This window comes from Pelodiscus sinensis, chromosome 2 (assembly GCF_049634645.1).
Source record: "Pelodiscus sinensis isolate JC-2024 chromosome 2, ASM4963464v1, whole genome shotgun sequence".
Taxonomy (NCBI): Eukaryota; Metazoa; Chordata; order Testudines; family Trionychidae; genus Pelodiscus; species Pelodiscus sinensis.
The window spans coordinates 81,051,643-81,069,951 of NC_134712.1; the positions used below are offsets into that span (position 1 = coordinate 81,051,643).

At 41.2% G+C, this 18,309-nt stretch overlaps 1 protein-coding gene across 3 annotated transcripts in view; it reads left to right on the plus strand.

The window, feature by feature from the left end:
- Positions 1-18,309, plus strand: part of SMCHD1 (structural maintenance of chromosomes flexible hinge domain containing 1) — a 202,347-nt gene that overhangs the window by 13,972 nt on the left and 170,066 nt on the right. For all 3 annotated transcript variants that reach the window (XR_012901535.1, XM_075920926.1, XM_075920925.1), the window contains exons 2-7: positions 6,002-6,077; positions 7,093-7,254; positions 10,688-10,770; positions 10,864-10,994; positions 13,058-13,172; positions 13,328-13,447. Coding sequence is in view for 2 of the 3 variants with exons in the window: in XM_075920926.1 (XP_075777041.1) it covers positions 6,002-6,077; positions 7,093-7,254; positions 10,688-10,770; positions 10,864-10,994; positions 13,058-13,172; positions 13,328-13,447 (687 nt within the window). In the remaining variant the exon portion in view is untranslated. The remainder of the gene's footprint in view (positions 1-6,001; positions 6,078-7,092; positions 7,255-10,687; positions 10,771-10,863; positions 10,995-13,057; positions 13,173-13,327; positions 13,448-18,309) is intronic.

Here is an 18,309-nt window from a genome sequence, read left to right on the forward strand (position 1 = left end):
ATGGATATCATGAATATGGCAGCCAGAGCAACTGCCACTGCTATTGTGATATGTCACACTTCTTGGTTTCAGGTTTCGGGACTCCTGAAGGAACTGCAGACCAGAGTGGAGAACCTTTCTTTTGATAGGGTGTATCTATCCGCCACAAAAGGTGCTCCGTTTGATGAAAGGTTCCCGCACTACTCTCGGCATTTTTGGCATGTATACTCCTCGTAAGAAGAGGAGGCATTACAGCCAGTATTGGAGGCTCCAGGATATGCCCTTCTAATGGCACCACCAATGACATTTTCATCAAAGGTCCAAACAGTGTCCCGGAAGGAGATAGCCACCTTCTACGAAGTCCCAGTTTTGAAGGTGTAGTTGAGGACCTGAGCGACCTCCCCCCAGGAAACTTCCTTCTGGTTGCCTTTTTGGCCATCGCCTATGCCCTTTCTGCCACCAATAGGCTCTCATTACATCACACCAGTGGGTCCTAGAGATACTCAGATCCAGATATATTATCTCTTTACTCTCTAAATCTAAATCCCCTATCTTCTCCCTCCTTCCTCATCCCTCTTCAGGGACCCTTCCCATGAGCACCTATTACTATTGGAGGTACAGAACCTTCTGCTCCACATAGGTGCAATAGAACCAGTTCCTCATGCACACCATAGAAACGGGTTCTACTTGAAGTATTTCCTCACACAAGAACATGGGAGGGTGGAAAGACCTTAGAAGGCTAAACAGATTTATCTGGAATTACAGATGCAAGATGATCACATTAATAGCTATAATACTGGCACTAGATGAGGGAGGCTGGTTCTTGGCCCTCAGCACACCTATTTTTTAAATAACAATTCACTCTTCACGGAGACGATTCCTCAGAATAATTGTTGGGACCAATGGTAACCAATATCGAGTTACTACCCATTGATCTTTCTACTGCATCTTGTGTCTTCTCCAGGATGCTCAGAGTCATTAGTGCCTATCTCATACAATGAGACTATAATTTTTCCATATCTGGACAGCTGTTTAACCAAAGGTTATTCCCAACAACAGATTCCTACAATGCTTACTGCTACACAAGATCTCTTCATACATCTTGGACTATTGATAAACTTCCAAAAATCCATGGTGGAACCCACAAAGTCAATAGAATTCATAGGAGCCCTGTTAAACTCTGCCAGAGCCATACTACCTTATCATTGTTTAATCACCCGCTCTAGTTTCATCACCTCATTTGTCCACAGCCCATTTATATCCATGCACATGTCTTCAAATTTTAGGCCACATGGCAGCCACCACCAGGCTCTTTCTGTATTTAAAAGGCAGAAGTGCAGTGGGGTTAGCTCCTGGGGTCAGCAGTTTACCCCCTTATCAACTAATGAAGTAGTCGATGGAAATTCAACTAGCTGGTTAAACACAATTTAACATTCCTAGTTAAGAGATGGGTAATTGACTAACACAATTAGGTGCTCAGTCCTGGCTTGCACCAAATTCAGGAGTTTCTTCCGCTGCAGCTCTGCAGTTTAAAAGGGTTTAAAAGGGTTTCTAACTCAAGGCATGTTCCTTCATGGTTCCAACACGATGAACATACCTGTTTTGACAGAGTAAAACAGGTCCTATTAAACAGACATCACCCCTTCAACCTATATACCTACCTGAATAAATGGTATTGATTTCGGGCCTGGTGTCGTCAGGAGACAATTACAACTCAATGAGACTTCTATCCTCAATTACTTATTGGGCCTGAAAGAAGATGGGCTTTCCCTGAGTTCCTTAAAGGTTCACTTGTCAGCTATTGCTGTCTTCCATGATTTCATCAATGGCACTTCAGCCTTCACTCACCCCATCACCAAGTGTTTCCTCGCTGGTTTTCACAAGTTACACCCTGATATATGTGCACCTCCAACTTGGGACCTATCCTACCTTTTCAACATTCTCATGAGACTTCCATTTGAACCTTTGGCTACCTGTTCCTTTTGATGAGGTATCATTTTTGGTAACCACCACATCTGCCAGATGCATAGGGAAAATCACAGCCTTGATAGCAGATCCCCCTTATGCTGTTTTTTTTCAAGGAAAAGATTGTTACGACCACATCCCATGTTTTTACCTAAGGTCATCTCCACCTTTCACATTAATGAACCAATACAGCTTTCCATGGTTTTTTACTAAGCAACATAACTGCCAGGAAGGCTGCATTCCACACCCTAGATGTATGGCATGCTCTTACCTTTTATCTGGATAGAACTAGATCCTTTTTCAAATCCACAAATCTTTGTTTCTATAGCTGACCGAACCAAGGGCTCAGTGGTTTCTGCACAGCATTTCTCCAAGGGGTATAATCGTACATACACATGTACTATGCTCTCCGCAGCAAGCATCCCCTACAGAGGACCACAGCTTGCTTAACTCAGGCAATGGCTGCCTCTATAACTCTTCTCCATAATGTTCCTCTTATGGACATCTGTAGAGCAGCTCCTTGGTCATTGCACCACGTGTTCACCCAATACCGTGTGTTACAACATGGACCATTTCCAGCTACTTCTGTGGGACTTTCTCTCCTTGTTACTTCACAGTAGTGATTCCAAAGTCCACCACTGCCTGATGTGGATAATGCTTCATAGTCACCTAGAGTGGAGTGCCCACAAGACCGCCACTTGAAGCAGAAGACAAAGTTACTCCTCTTGTGCACTAACAAAGGTTCTTCAAGATGTATTTCCCTGTGGACTACTTTGGAGTCCAGTGATGGATTCCATGGTAGAGAAGGAACAGAGGGTGCTGCACTGTGCGCGCAGCCAAATGACACTTCAGCACAAGGTGGCCACTGTGCATGTGTAGCATGGCAAGACACTGCTAGGGGAAAACCTCCAATGACTGGTGGAGGATACTTTGGGTGAATCACCCACAGTGACACACATCTTGAAGAACTATTGTTACTGCACAAGGTGAGTAACTTTTTTTTCCCCTGAGGCTTGAAGCATTATGCATTGTATTTAGCTGCTACAGCTGATGCCAAGTTTGTGAGAACAGTACTACAATCAGTGTTCAATTGAAGCAGCTGTAGCTTCATTCCCACCACCTAAGAAGATGCTGCTTGCCGGTCATTGACACAGAGATCTATGCTGATACCTACTTGAAGAATCAAGAATGGTTATCTATGTACAGTAACTGTGGTTCTTCAAAATGTCAGTGTAACTACTATCACCCAGAGTTTGTTGCTGCTTTCGGGGGACTTCCAGCTACCACAAGTTTCAGATTGTGAGTAAATAATGGAATGTTGCAGCTGCTCTTCCCTTTATGGCTTTGCATGAGAGCGTGAAGAGGTGCAAAGTGCATGTGTGGCAACAGAGGACATTGTTATACAAAAGATTCTGATCAGTGTGTTCATGAGACCCATACATATTTAACCATGAGATTCACAATGACTACAAAATCTCAAAAAAACACTGTTAGTATTGGCTAAATAACCATTCTTTCCTTTCTATCTTCATTGCCAATTTTTTTATCCAGGTTATTTCCCTCTTGATGTAATGCAATCCTTTTTCTCACCCTTCTCCTATGTATCTTGCCCCTTCACATCCATCCAAAATGCTACAGCTAAGATCATTGTTTTGGCCAGTTGATCTGACTGACTCATCTCTGCCTTTCCTACTTCTTTATTGCATCAAATAAAATGTACTTATCATTTTCAGACCCTTCATAGTTTAAACTTAAACTCCACTCAACTCAATTATCAACCTTGCTCTCCAGCTGCAGAGAAACTCTTTGTTGGTGAGTGTCATCAAGACCCCTTTTCAGTTAGCTGCTACTTTTAGCTGTTTAGGTTTTTGTATAGAGCTAATTGAAACTCAGAATGTCTGATTTGTGGGAAATTTTAGCATTTTGAAAATGTAATTTTGTTCCAATTCCACATGTCTTGGAATTCTCAGTTTGTAGGACATCTTTGTTTCAGAAAACTTGCATCTAGAAGTTTTTTTAAATATTTTTTGGTACAGTTATTTTTATATATTTAACACTAAATCATAAGTACATACTACTATTACTACTAGTGATATATAATATGATAGTTGAAATTAAGGATGTTAGGAATTGAGTAAATAGCTTATCATGTAGTTAATAGATTTTTCTATCGACTGCACGTTTAGTTAAGGGAGGAAGCCTCCCACATCTCCTCCATTAATATGGAAGAGTGCAGCTCTCAACAACTTTCCAAAATCTTGGAGTGGCTCCCCCATCAAAAATTATTGCCCACCCCTAGGTTAACCGGTTAGGTTAACCAGTTACCGTGGGTAACATCCCTAACTTAAAGTAAGGTTAAACTAAAAAAAAAAAGTCTGGTAGCACTTTAAAGACTAACAAAACATGTAGATGTTATCATGAGCTTTCGTGGGCACAGTCCACTTCTTCAGATGACCGGAGTGTTGGATGTCCAGAACCAAAAATAAATAAGGGAAGGAGGAGGAGGGAGGGAGGGAAGGAAGGGGTTTGGGGGCGGAGGAGAAAGAGGCAGTGGGTAGATGCATACTGGCTCGGCTTTCCCTTTGAAATGTAACAGGAAAAACTGAAAATCAACAAAAGTCTATTAGCACCTAAAGACTAGATAGTTAAAAGAAGCAGATAACCTTTAGTTTGCAGTTTACAACCTATCTTGGAAAATGACCTCTGAATCTGAGGCCTTGGGAAAAAGGTCTATTCTCGCTTACAGACAACCCCCCAACCTGAAACAAATTCTTTCTGGTAACTATGCTACACAGCTACATCAAAAGAATCTAGGAACCCAACCTTGCAGTCAGCCCCAGTGCCAACTCTGCCCACATATCTCTACAAGCAAATTCATCACTGGAACCAACCACATCTGCCACCAAATCCAGAGGCTCATTCAGCTGTACATCCAGTAATGTGGTCTATGCCATCAAATGCCAGAAATGCCCCACTGCAATATATATTTGACAAAATGGACAGTACCCGTGGGAAAGAATTAATGGACACAAATCAGATGTCTGAAAATGGGACATGCAGAAACTTGTTGGTGAACACTTTAACCTCCCTGGACACTCATTAAGGGATCTCCAAGTTGCTGTTTTGGTACAGACCAATTCTACAAGCCAAATACACAGAGATGGTTTGGAACTCCACTTCATTCACAAGTTTAATTCTCATGTTTATGGTTTAAATCACGATATTAGATGGCTGGGACATTATCAACCAACCAAACAATGAAGGTTCATGTGGTTCTTTATGTCTGTGTAGAATCTAGTGTTAATACTGTTCCTTTAAGTTGTAGATAATGCGCTGGAGGGTTTAAGTTGTGGACTGTAGGTAATAAGTGGAATTCTGTTTTCTCTTTTGGATATCTAGTCTTTAAAAGGTGCTAATAGACTGTGTTGATTTTCAGTTTTCCCTGTTACATACTGGCTCGGCTTTCCCTTTGAAATTTATCTACCCACTGCCTCTTTTTCTCACCCCCCCCTTCCAATTTTTTCCTTCTCTTCCCCCCCCCCCCCCCCTATTTATTTTTTGGTTCTGGACATCCAACACTCAGTCATCTGAAGAAGTGGGCTGTGTCCACGAAAGCTCATGATACCATCTACATGTTTTGTTTGTCTTTAAAGTGCTACCAGACTATTTGTTGGTTTTTAAGTTGTTTCTATTACAGTCTAACTCGGCTACCCGTCTGAAGCTTTTAAAGTAAGGTTATTCATATTCCATGTGTCAGGCTCTAAGATTGCCTACAAGATAGCATCTCTTTGTACAGCTAGTTGATGGTGCTTAAATCATGTAAGGGAAATGTCTCATACCAGGACATTCTGCAAAGATGTAACAGAGAGTGAAAAAGAAGGTTTGGAATTACATTGTGTTCTGTTTATTCCCAATTTCATGTCAAGGGCAAAATATTACATACTTAATTATTATTGATTGATTAATGACACAATTAATGGAAAGAAGACCATTCCTTTTTCTTTTCTTTATTTAACAGGTAATTTATGCATCAACTAATTTTTTTACCGTTTTGTAGGCACTCTGCATTTCTTCTGAAGATAACTTTGTTATCACAACAACCAATAGAAAAGAGATTACAGAAGACAACTTCAGTAAGTATCGTATGTTGTTTACCATACATCACTCTTCACAACAATTGTCCAGTGCATACCCATGTTAAAAACCATAAGAATGTTGTTTGTGTTCTTATGCTGCATATAGAGTAGCTTAGATATATATTATAAAACCTTACAAAATTGTTATGAAAACCCACCTGTGGGGGGGAATTCTCACTTTGTCTTTTGATGATGTATTGTAAACTAATATTTAGTTCTCTCAGCAGCTAGATACTTTAATGTGCAACGTAGTCAAATGTATAGTTAAGGTTAAATTTTTTATTTTGCAATGCTAAATACTGCCATATTTGTACAGGAACCCTTGGGGTACTAAAAAATGAATAAAGTTATTTATATTGTAAGTGAATCATGCCTACAAAATGGCATCCCAATTTATGTGAAGCTTAATTTCTTCTGAAGTTAGAGCAAAAAGTGGTGTAGTTTAGTATACCTGGATAGTGAGACACAGTATTTTGTGGTTGTTAAATAGATCTATCTTAATCTTATTGTGACAGTCCCTACACTGTTTTCTTGGTAGCAGATGAGGAACATTACAGGTAACATTGAAAAAATATTTCCAATAAAACTCTCTGCTTTCATTCACTTGATTTTTAATTTTGTGTGTTTTTGTTTTTGGACTCATTTTTGTTTTGCTTCAGTTTCACCAAAAGGTAAATTTAGCTGCAAAACTGGGCGAAAATCTCAGTCATTTTGTCTCATGGTATGCTTTTTCCACTCAACATTATAGTATTGCTTTAATTTGGCTAGTAAAAATATAAATTTTGAAGCTGCAAGGGTTGTATGTAGTACTTCCAGTTGAAGTACTAACTTTGCTATGTTTGGGGATGTGAAAGGTTTTGAATTTAAGTTCCTCCTTGGAAAGTTTCATAGCTAGTAGAAAGTGAAAAGAGGTGCATCATATTTGAAAATTATCTTCCAGATTTTTGTGCTGAAGTTGACCAATATCTGTAGGGATTTTTCCTTTGTATTTAATATTTTAACTTTATTGTAGGTGAAATTGTTCAAGATGGAGTTACTTTGTATTTGCTACAGTCAGTTGATCAGACACTACTTTCAGCAACAAAGGAGCGAATTGACTTCCTACCGCATTATGACACGCTTATCAAAAGTGGAATGTATGAATATTATGCTAGTGAAGGACAAAATCCTTTGCGTAAGTATTCAGATATTTTTATAATCTAAAAATTATTTTCATGTATTTATTCTTTTACCTTAGAAAGGCCTCAAAGACAAGAAACGTCTTGCTTATGAATAATTTCACTTTCATTTTACCTTTTGTCACTTTTGTTGAAGCGTTTAAGCTTTTTTTTTTTTTTTTTTTTCTTCCCAATTTAAGATCACGTTTACTTTTAAAACCCTGGTTTAAAAAGTGACTATAAAAGTAGCATCATGAGGTTCCAAGATTACTGGGTCTCAGTTACATACAGAAGAAATTTGCTTATTTTACAAATAAAAATACTTTATTGTTGATGATTTTGCTAACTAAACTAGAGATTTAAAAGCTCAGCCTTTCTTTCTGATGCCTGTACTTGTCATAGATTCTGTATTTTGAATTTAGTTATTGAAGAATGAGTTTCAATGCAAGCCTGCTCACTGTTCCTATATGCATTTTGGCTTTTCGGGGCTGACAGGATTAAAAAATACAAACTCGTGTTCTTTGTTAATAAACTGATGTACTCTATGACGATGGTGACCCTTGTACATTGGTAATTTTTCTCATCATTGCTGCATTTCAAAATACAAATGAATGTGTACCAAATACTACTAACGTTTAACTTCCTTTAGTATCCATGTCCTTTTAAGCTCAAAACAACCTAGAAAAATCACATTTGTATAACTATATGCACATTGTTCCAAACATGGAATTCTGGATTATAAGTAGGTATGTTAGCTATCATGTAATTGAATAAAATATTGTAAGTTACATGATAGTCCCCGGGGGTGGGGGCCGGCAGCCAGTGCACTCCAGTTCCACTCCCTGAGAGCCCCCTGCTACCTCATGCTGCTGCTTCTCTATCAGAGGCGGCAGTGTGGGGTGGCAGGCAGGTACATGAAGAGAGCCAGTTTAAAAACAAGCTCCCCTCGTGAACTGGCTGCCTGCCACCCTGTGTGGCTGGCCCAGGCTTGCTGCAGACAGAGGCTGCTTCATGGGATGTGGGGCAGCCTCTGTTTGCGGGGAGCTTTGGTCCCCCATGGACAGAGGCTGCTTTGCTGCAACCTCCACTGCTCTCCTACTTCCCTTCCCTTCTCCTGCGCTGCTTCCTCTGATAGAGGTAGTAGTGGGGGGAGGGACAGGTTGGTTCAGGGAAATGGACAAGGGGAGGATGGAACAGTGGGTGTCCAGCCTTGCTGGGGGTAGAGTCCCTCCCATTGCCTCATCACCCCCCAGCCCTCGACACCCCAGATCCACCGCCCATCTTGCATGGTGGTGGCTGCTTGCGGATGGCCCCAGGCAGGGAAGCCTGTTCCCCTCCCCTGCCTGCGGATCCCTGCATAGTGGCAGTGCTGGGGTGGAAAGAGCAGCAGCAGCACATGTGGGGGGCTGGACTTCAATCCCACACCTCTGCGTGGGGTTCCTGTGCCGCCTTTCAGTTTAACTGAATACCTGCTGTTCTGTTATTAGAGAGTGACTAGAAGTACCTGATCTGTTCTTTGTAAACTTCAGTATTTTGTATACCCGGGAGGCAGTTCCAAGCCCTGTCCCCTAGTGTGTTGCCTCGGAGGGAGAGAGTGCGGGTACTTCCCTTTCTATTTAAAGGGCGCACATCTTCCCTGTGCCTTGCCTAGTAGCCACAGGGAAGGCACAAGCCCTTTTAAATAGAAACAGTTGAAAGAGCTCTGGGTCTCTGGCTCCCTAGCAACTTGCTAGAGGCTCGAGGAGCTGTGAGCCCTTTTAAGTGCTTCTATTTAAAGGGCTGGCACCTTCCCAGCCCGTTAGGCAGCTGTTGCCTAGCAGCCACGGGGAACAAGAGAGCCCTTTAAATAGAAACAGCTGGAAGGGATCATGAGCCTCCTGCAATGTGCAAGAAGCACAGGGAACTTTATGCCCTTTCAGCTGTTTCTATTTAAAGAGCTCTCCTGTTCCCCGCGGTTGCTAGGCAAGCTGCCAGGCAAGCATAGGGAAGGGGTCAGGCCTTTAAATAGAAGCACTTTAAAAGGGCTCCAGCTCCCAGCACTTCTAGGGAGCCAGAGATCAAGCCCTTTCAATTGCTTCTATTTAAAGGGTGCGCCTGCTGGGTGTCTGTATTGCCTGGCAGCCACCAGCAGGTGCAAGCCCTTTAAACTAGGGATGTTAAATATGGAGTAATTGACTAATCGAATAGTCACTGAATTTGGCATTGTCTGTTCGATTAGTCGATAGGGTGCCTCCACCTTTGAAGTGTAGCAACAGCCTTAAGGCTGCACTTCAAAGGAGAAAGTGCCACATGGAGCCTGGGGTCAGTTGGGGACTCTTGCTGACCCTGGGCTCCATGCCACACTGCCACTTTGAAACTCTGCGGGGAACCCAGTGTCAGACTTCTCACGGCGTTTCAAAGTGGCAGTGCCACACAGAGCCCGGGGTCAACAGGGGAGTCCCTAACATCCCAATGTGGTGCTGCCATTTAGAAATGCCATGTGCAGCCTTGGGACACCCCAGCTGGCTCTGGGCCACATGCAGCATTTCAAAGTGACAGCGCCGCATAGAGCCCAGGGTCTGGCCCCAGGCTCTATGCGGCGCTGCTGCTTTGAAGTACCCCTTCTTCTTCCCCTGCCATTGCTGTCTCTTTCTGATGGAGCCTGTTGACTATTCGATAAGCATTTGCTTATTGGTCGACTAGTCATTCACTTCCCTACTTTAAAGAGAAGCAATTGAAAAGAGCTTGCAGCTCTGGCCCGTTGCCTGTGAGCTGCCTGGGAGGTGTTAGCCCTTTCAACTGCTTCTATTCAAAGGGCTTGTGCCTGCCGGGCGGCTGCCAGGCAACACAATAGCAGGTGGGTCAGGAGCTGTCTGACATGTTATTCTGGGAGGCTAGCCCCTGGCACCCTGCCCTCTGCTCCAGGTCCCTTCTATTGGCCAGAAGTCGGGTCAGGGACCCCAGGTCAAACAAAGCTCCCACTAGGGCAGCTCTCAACCCCGCCCCTTCCGCTGAGGCTCTGCCCCTTCCGCTCAAGGTCTCACCTCTTCCAGGTCAGCCTGCAGCCACTGCCAAAATTTGTGAAGTGGCCCCCCTTCAAAAATTATTGCCCATCCCTGTTTTATAGCGATGACTGATCCAGAGTATGTTCCACCAGTGAATGAAGAGGTACAGGTTTGCCTCCTGTTTTATGTAGCGGGGGAACCCCTTTCATGTTGTTGTGTTCCCAAGTATTTCTAATGGCCACTCACCTGACAGGAGGCTTAATCATGCTCAGCAAATCTCTAATTAGCACTCATGAATGATCCTTAAAACAAGTGATAGTGGAACAAGTATTTTTCACTGTCAGTTATATAGTGCAAACTTATCCTGAGATTAATGCTGAGAGAATACTGGTTCAAGTATGTGGGCATTTTGCAACTGCTACTTTTAGAGATCAAGAATTACTAACAGTCTTTTCTCTTTCCGTAGCATTTGCTTTTGCTGAGTTGATTGACAATTCTTTGTCAGCTACTTCTCGAAATACTGGTATTCGGAGCATACAGATAAAATTGGTAAGATACAAAAGGATTAGCATACTTGTTTCAAATGTATGATTTCATGTATTCATTTGGCTTGTTTGGTTCTTGTTTTTCCTTTCCAAACAGTTATTTGATGAGACTCAAGGAAAACCAGCAGTTGCTGTGATTGATAATGGAAGTGGGATGACTTCTAAGCAGCTTAACAACTGGGCTGTGTATAGATTATCAAAATTTACAAGACAAGGTGAATTTGAAAGGTTAGAAAGCTTTATACATTATTTTTAATCACAAATGGAAAAATAACAAATTGTGATAATCTGGACAGAGCATCTTTTTTTAAAACAGTCAACTACCAATAACAGGCTTCCTGTCTGGGTTTATTCCATTGCTGTAACCAGTTGAGAGGATATAAAAGTATGAAAAATTGAGCTCAGAGTTCATTAGGGCAGGATAGAGTATCCTAACAAATTGGAGATGTTAGAAAACGTTACTTATGAATGCTGCTATATTAGGGTTTAGTGCCAGTGGGGATTCCAGAAACATACTTAACCTAAGCACAGAGTGAGCCAGCTGTGGATGGGTCCCTTCGGCCAAAACAGACTGCGTTGTATCTAGAAATTACGTTATGACAGTAAGCCACATTTTGTTTCCATTTGGGACTTATTAAATTTGAAATATAGATCAGCTTATCCATTTCTATCGTATGAACAAAGAATTTGCCAAACCAGATCAGTTTGTCCATCAAGTTCCATATTCTTGGAGTCAGACTTAACTACTGCTGGCAGCTATCTCTCTCACATTACATTAGAGTTGGGCATTTTATAGTGCCCTGAACGCATACAAATATATCCTTGGATACAAACTGGTATTTGTGAAACCACAGGACTCTCTCAGGAACTACAGTAGTGAAAGGAGCTGAACATGGAGCTACTGCTCCCAGGAACCAGCACCCTGTACTGGCAACTCTTCTGGTGTAGCTGTACCACCTCCTGCCCTGCCCCAGGCTCATCTGCAACCCCTGAATAGGGGACACAGCTGTGTGGAAGGGACGGGAATAGGACTGGGGATGGTACAGTTGTGTTGGAGGAATTGCTGGCTTCTGAGAGTGGCAGATCCACTTTCTGCTCCTTTTGCTGTTGATGTTCCAGGGAGGACCTTGTGGTTCTACTGATGTGCACATCTGGGGATATAAATTTGTATCCATGCTGGACTCTAGGCATTTGACCATTCAAAAATAACTGATCAAATACCGGTCAAAATGTTTTTAATCATTAATTTATTAAAACAACAATAATAAAAACAAGAGACTTTATGGATTCCAAATAGATTTAGCCTTAAAAACATACATACTTAGTCTGAATTACAAAAAAAACCCAACTTATTTGAGTTATTTTAACTTAAAAATTAGATGAAGTTTTAAAAAAATGAAATAGCATGACTATGGTTAAATTGTGGATGGTCAGTTGATATTATGTGACCGATTAATTGATTGGCTTTCCAAGCCTGCATCATATTCAACAGGATGTCCAGCAAGCTTTCTCATCTTTCTGACCCAAAAATCTGTGGTAAAAAAAGGGACTGTTACGAAGAGAAATTTACTTCCTAGCCAGTGTTTCTTTTTAAACATTTCATATGCAAAGACATTGCTGTAGGCAAAGAGTAAACTAGTCTAGTTTTAGTATGTCTTTTTACCACTCTGTCATCTTAGGGGTCTGTATAATGGCTATCACCATGGTATCTCAAATGTTAAAAACACCGATCTGGCAACTATCAGAAATATTTTTAAGATTGTGTCTCATGTCTTATGAAAAGAACTTGATATAGAAGAAAACTGATTACTCTAAGTCATTTTCCTTCTCTGGTTTGTACAGTATCTGGGTGCAAACAAACTGGTAATAAAACTAAAACTAAATAAAACTAAAAATAATTCAAATACAGATTACAATGCAGAAAAGCAAACAGGCTTATTACCCTGTCACAGGAAGGGCAGAAAAATATACATGGCTCATTGGGGTGGGAAAAGACTTACAAACAATTTTGCTAGATAGCCATGTTAATTCAAGTATATTGTGGCCTACATGATTTCAGAATAGTAATCAATTTTGTTTTTACTTTTACACATTTATAAAACTAGAATCTGAATGATAGTTACAATGTCAAATGTATGCTCTTAACATAGATCTGGGGTCTTGACTGAGCTCTTCAGGGATGATGATTACAGGAGTTCTTTAAAAGAAATAAATGTTTATTCATTAGTAATTTTGTAATGCTTGTTTTGAAAAAAGTATTAAAGATAGCTTTTTTGGGGGTGTTTTTTTAGTGATCATTCAGGATATGTACGTCCTCCACCAGTACCTCGCAGCTTAAATAGTGACATCTCATATTTTGGTGTTGGAGGCAAACAAGCTGTGTTTTTCATTGGGCAGTCTGCCAGAGTAAGTAAAATGATCTATGTATTTTAACTTTTAGTAGTTCTTTACACATTGACATGGAGGTAATTCATCTGTTTCCATGTCACTGAACTGTAAACTTATTTTGGTATCCTACAGTGATTTTTTTTTTAAATTTGTTTTTCTTTCAAACTGAACAGATGATAAGCAAACCTGTGGAGTCTCATGATGTTCATGAGCTTTTCCTTTCTAAAGAGGATTTTGAAAAGAAGGAGAAAAACAAAGAAGCAATATATAGTGGTTACATTAGAAATAGAAAGGTAAAGTAACATTTTTTTTAAATGAACATCTTTCCTAGGCTAACATGTCAGTTTTACATAGGTACACCTATAACTGTTCTTTAGGTGACTGTGTTACATGCACACACTTTGTGGTGTGGTATAAAGTTAATAATGTAAAACAGTGGCGGATATTGTAAGGCTTTCCCACATGTAGTTCTTTTGCCATGTATTTTATCCAAAGGATTGATGAGCTAGTGACACTTTCTATCTGATTCACTGTGCTGCTTTGAGGTACCATCTGAAGGAAGAAATGCTTTAACATTGTTACTACTAACAATTGAAAATTTATTTGGCTTAGTACCAAACATGAAAAGAAAATGTACCAGCTTCAAACAACTTACAGTCTAAGTTACAGAGGGAATATATTTCAAATCAAAATATTGTTATACATTATATATCAGTGAAGTGTTTAGTGAGGTTTTTAGTTTGTTTTTGAATCTTCATGATTTACCATTGAAAAACTTATGGATGAAATGATCCAAGGATCAATCTGAATTGTCCATTCTACTATGCTCCATTTTTCTGCTGTTCTGGAAGAAAAATTAAAAATGAGTGAGAGGGGAAAGACAGTAAGGAGAGAGGCTCAAAAGGAGCATGGGAAGAAAGAAATGAGACTAAAGATATAAGCAGGGTCATAGCTGCAGGCATCTTGGCAATTATAAAGAGTTTGAATTTTGATTTGGAAGGTGAGAAGCTAGTGAAGAATTTAGAGAGTAGACTGATATGGCTAGAGGGGCAGGAAAAGGAACTGCTTTTTGGAGAAATCACTTTGAATATGCATAAGTGGGAGATTAGAGAGAAGTAGTTTGCAATAGTACAGGCAAAAAATGGCTGCGTCAACAGAGTGTTTGCTGTAGGAATGAGAAGGAACAAATGCATTTTGGAGATGCTGTCAATAAAGAATGGCATTTGTTAAGGATCTGGATGTTAAGAATGATTATGAGGTTCTGATGTTGAGATGGGAGGGAGAAAAAAGGAAGGCAGGAAGTTTGATAGAAATGGAGACATTTTAAAGAATGTAGTCATGCATGTACTGTAGTCATGCATGTACAAGTGACTATATTCTTCTTGTTAGCAGCATCTGTTGGGACTGTGCACTTGCCATATGTCTCCCTGTGCTCTCCTGCAGATTTATAAAGGGAACTGTGCCTGCAACCCCCTTCTTTTGTTCTCTCTTACTTAGCAGTGTCTATCTGGTGAGAACTGTTGCATAAACTCTTTCTAAACTTCTGAAACATTTCAGATTAACCTTCATTCTCTTACATTTTGGACTTAGATAATTGTTTTCCAGATCTAAATTCTTGACGTGACTCCTGTACAACATCATGCTACACACCCCATTGTGCTTACAGCCCCTGTACAAGATCTTCAAGATGGAATATTCAAAACCCTGTGATAGTCTAATCTTGTTTAAAGATATATACAGTGGGTCCTTTGTATGCCTGGGTGAATCAAACATTCTAAGCAGTGGCTTTATTTAACTTTTCATTCTCCATTGTATCTGAAAATGATGGGTTACAAGACACAAGGTCCATCTTTGAGAACAATCGATGAGTGTAGCATAGAATCCAGAGTTCCAGGCTCAGAAACTCCCATACTGATCAAACATGCACCCTTCAGTGCTTGGAGCAGGTATGTGGTGCCAAAAATGTCAATGGGAAAGTCTGTACCAAATAAGGAACTGACAGTGACATTGATGCTGGCACTGACCATAGTACTGGAATTGTCAAGACTGTTGCATCAAAGGTGATGCTTAAGATATCAAAGAAGGCCACTGAAAGAGGACACAATAGAACACAGGCGTTCAAAGGAGATTTTGGTGGCCTCTTATGCAGATAGCCAAGGAAGCATTGAAAAATAAGTCCTCCAAAACCTGTCCAGCTCCATACATGAGCGAAAAAGAGTATACTTCAGTGCAGCTGATTCTATTAGTGCTTGACCTACTAGCAAAGGCCCAACTGCCAATGTTGATCCCAGCATTAGGAGAACAATCATAGACTACAGGACCATCATTGATACTAAGACATTCCAGAGCATCATATCCCTTCACACAATCTTTGCAGGAGGTAAACACCTTATCACCATCCCAGTGGCACACCTTGCTGATGTTGAGGAGGAAGTCCTCCCTTATACAGTTCCTGACCAGAAGAACCTACTGTTCCACCCATGTATTCATACAATATGCCACTGTAGTTATTCTGGCATCTATCTTTGCAAATGATGGCAAACTAGTCAAGATCGTTAAGACCAAAGAAGACTGTCAAGAGCTTCAAAAAGATCTCACCAAACTAAGTGATAAGCAACAAAATAGCAAATGAAATTTAATGTTGATAAATATGAAGTAATAATGCACATTGGAAAAAAATAATCCCAACTATATGTACAATATAATGGGGACTAATTTAGCTATAACTACTCAAGAGAGATTTTGGAGTCATTGTGGATTGTTCTCTGAAGAGATCCACTCAATGTGCAGCGGCGGTCAAAAACGGAAATAGAATGTTAGGAATAATTAAAGAAGGGATAGAGAATAAGACAGAAAAAATCTTAATGCCTCTGTATAAAACCGTGGTATGCCCACATCTTGAATACTACATACAATGTGGTTGCTTCATCTCTAAAAAGATATATTGGCGTTGGAAAAGGTTCAGAAAAGGGCAATAAAAATGATTGGGGTTTAGAACGGGTCCCATATGAAGAAAGATTAAAAAGCCTTGGACTTGCTCCTGAACAGATTCAGTCATTTGGAATCTTTGAATTTTGATGTGTGTTGGCATGATTTTTCATGATTGGTGGCAAATATTTTGTTGGGTGCAGATGATGTCACAGTTAGTTTTATAGCTGCTATTGTGACCTATGGAGGGCATCATGGCTCCATGTTGTGGGCATGTGTTATGAAAGGCAAGTCGCTACTGAAGATTTGCCATTTGAAGGAGTGGATACAGATACTTAGCGAGAAAACAATGCCCTACAATCACTAATAATTCTGTAATCCTTTGGAATCTGCACACTTTGGGTTTGCAAAAGTGACGAGGAGTCCTGTGGCACCTTACAGACTAACTGAAGTGTAGGACCATAAGCTTTCGTGGGCAAAGACCCACTTCGTCAGATGCCCTCCATTTTATCCATTTATTGCCCTCCATTTTATCATTTAAAAAAGACAGTGGATGTCTTCCTGTTATAGATGGCCTGAGTACCAATCCAAAAAATGTGAAGAAAGAGCAGAGGACATCAACTTTTCTCCAGTCTACTTAAGTACAGAGCCTTTCATTTACCAGTGAATTTGACAGCTTGGTTGCAAACAAGACCAGTCAACAATCCTTCGGACGCCACCTTGCCTCATTCCTTTAGTCATGGTCAAACGTTACTAACATCATCATCTAGTTACTTTTTTTCTTTCCCCTTCCCTCCCTGTTAAAAGATCAGAGAGAATAAACCACACACTGTAAGTCAGTTATATAGTTTAATGCATTCCTGAACGTTTGATTACTACAATGGTGCAGTATAACAGTGGTCTCCAACCTTTTAAAGCACAAGATCACTTTCTGAATTTGTCAGTCCAGGATCTACCTCAGACCCACATACTCCTGCCCTTCCCCTTCTCCAAGGCCCTACTCTGTCCCACACCTTCACCAATGACCCACCCTCCTCACTCTGTGAAGTGGGGTACAGGAGGAGGGGACAGCAACATCAGTGCCCTCCTTCTTCTGTCTTCCCCACTCTGCAAAACAAGCTGGGGGCTCCAGGGGGCAGCTCTGAGGCTTTGGGCTGGAGCAGTAGGGCAGTGTGAGAAGGGGAAGCTGAAGTGCCATCCTTTGTAGTCTCCCAGCCAAACCATTCAGGATTAAGGATGTAAAAAGACTAGTCGACTATCTGATAAGCATTTGCTTATTGGATAGTATTTTGACTAGTCAGCTAGTTGATATTCCCTCTCCCCTTTGCTGCCTCTCTAAAATAGAGGCAGCAAAGGCTGGGAAGGGGTATTTCAAAGGAGACTTCCCCCAGGAGACTTTTCAAAGGGGCAACCGTTGCATAGCTGATCCACAGATCAGCTGTGCAGCAGCTGCCCCTGTAAAATGCTGCCTGTGCACCTTTCAAAGGGGCAGCCATGGAGCCTGGGGTCAGCTGAGGACTCCCCAGTTGATCATGGGCTCCCCGCAGCATTTCCCCGGAACCCAGGATCAGCTGAGGGAAACGCCCCTGAGTTCCAGGGAAATGATGCAGGGAGCCCGATTCTGATGCAGGGAGTGGCAATTCAAAGGGACAGGTGCTGTGGAGCCTGGGGTCAGCTGCATTTCCTCAGAACTTGAGATCAGCTGGAGAGTCCCCAGCTTATCCTGGGCTCCAAGCGACATGCATTGTAGCTTTGAGCCCGGGGTCAGTGGCTTTGAAATACACAAGAGTTCCCATTGGTGGGACTAGTTCATTTCAAATCAGGCACCTGCGTGCAGCCCGGAGTCTCAGCGGGACTTCCTGCAGGCCCCGGGCTATACACGGAGTTCTGCATTTCTCCTTTCAAAGGAGGAATGTGGAAGTGCCTATTGACTAGTTGATAGAAATTCTGTCGACTAGTCAATTAACCACATTATAACATCTTTAGTCAGGATGACCTGTTAGAGACTTTCTGATCTTCTGGTTGGTGACTACTCCAGTATAAGACCCTATATAGAATTGCATAGGTGTTGAGGGATTGAACATAGATGAACACCCAGATACTGACAATTAGTTAAGCGGGAGCTCGTAAAGAGGATTAGCCTCCCATGTTATATTTGCTATAAGAGTAATTTTTGCCTCCATATGCTGCTAGAGCTATTTTCACTCATTTCTGAAATGATAGAGGG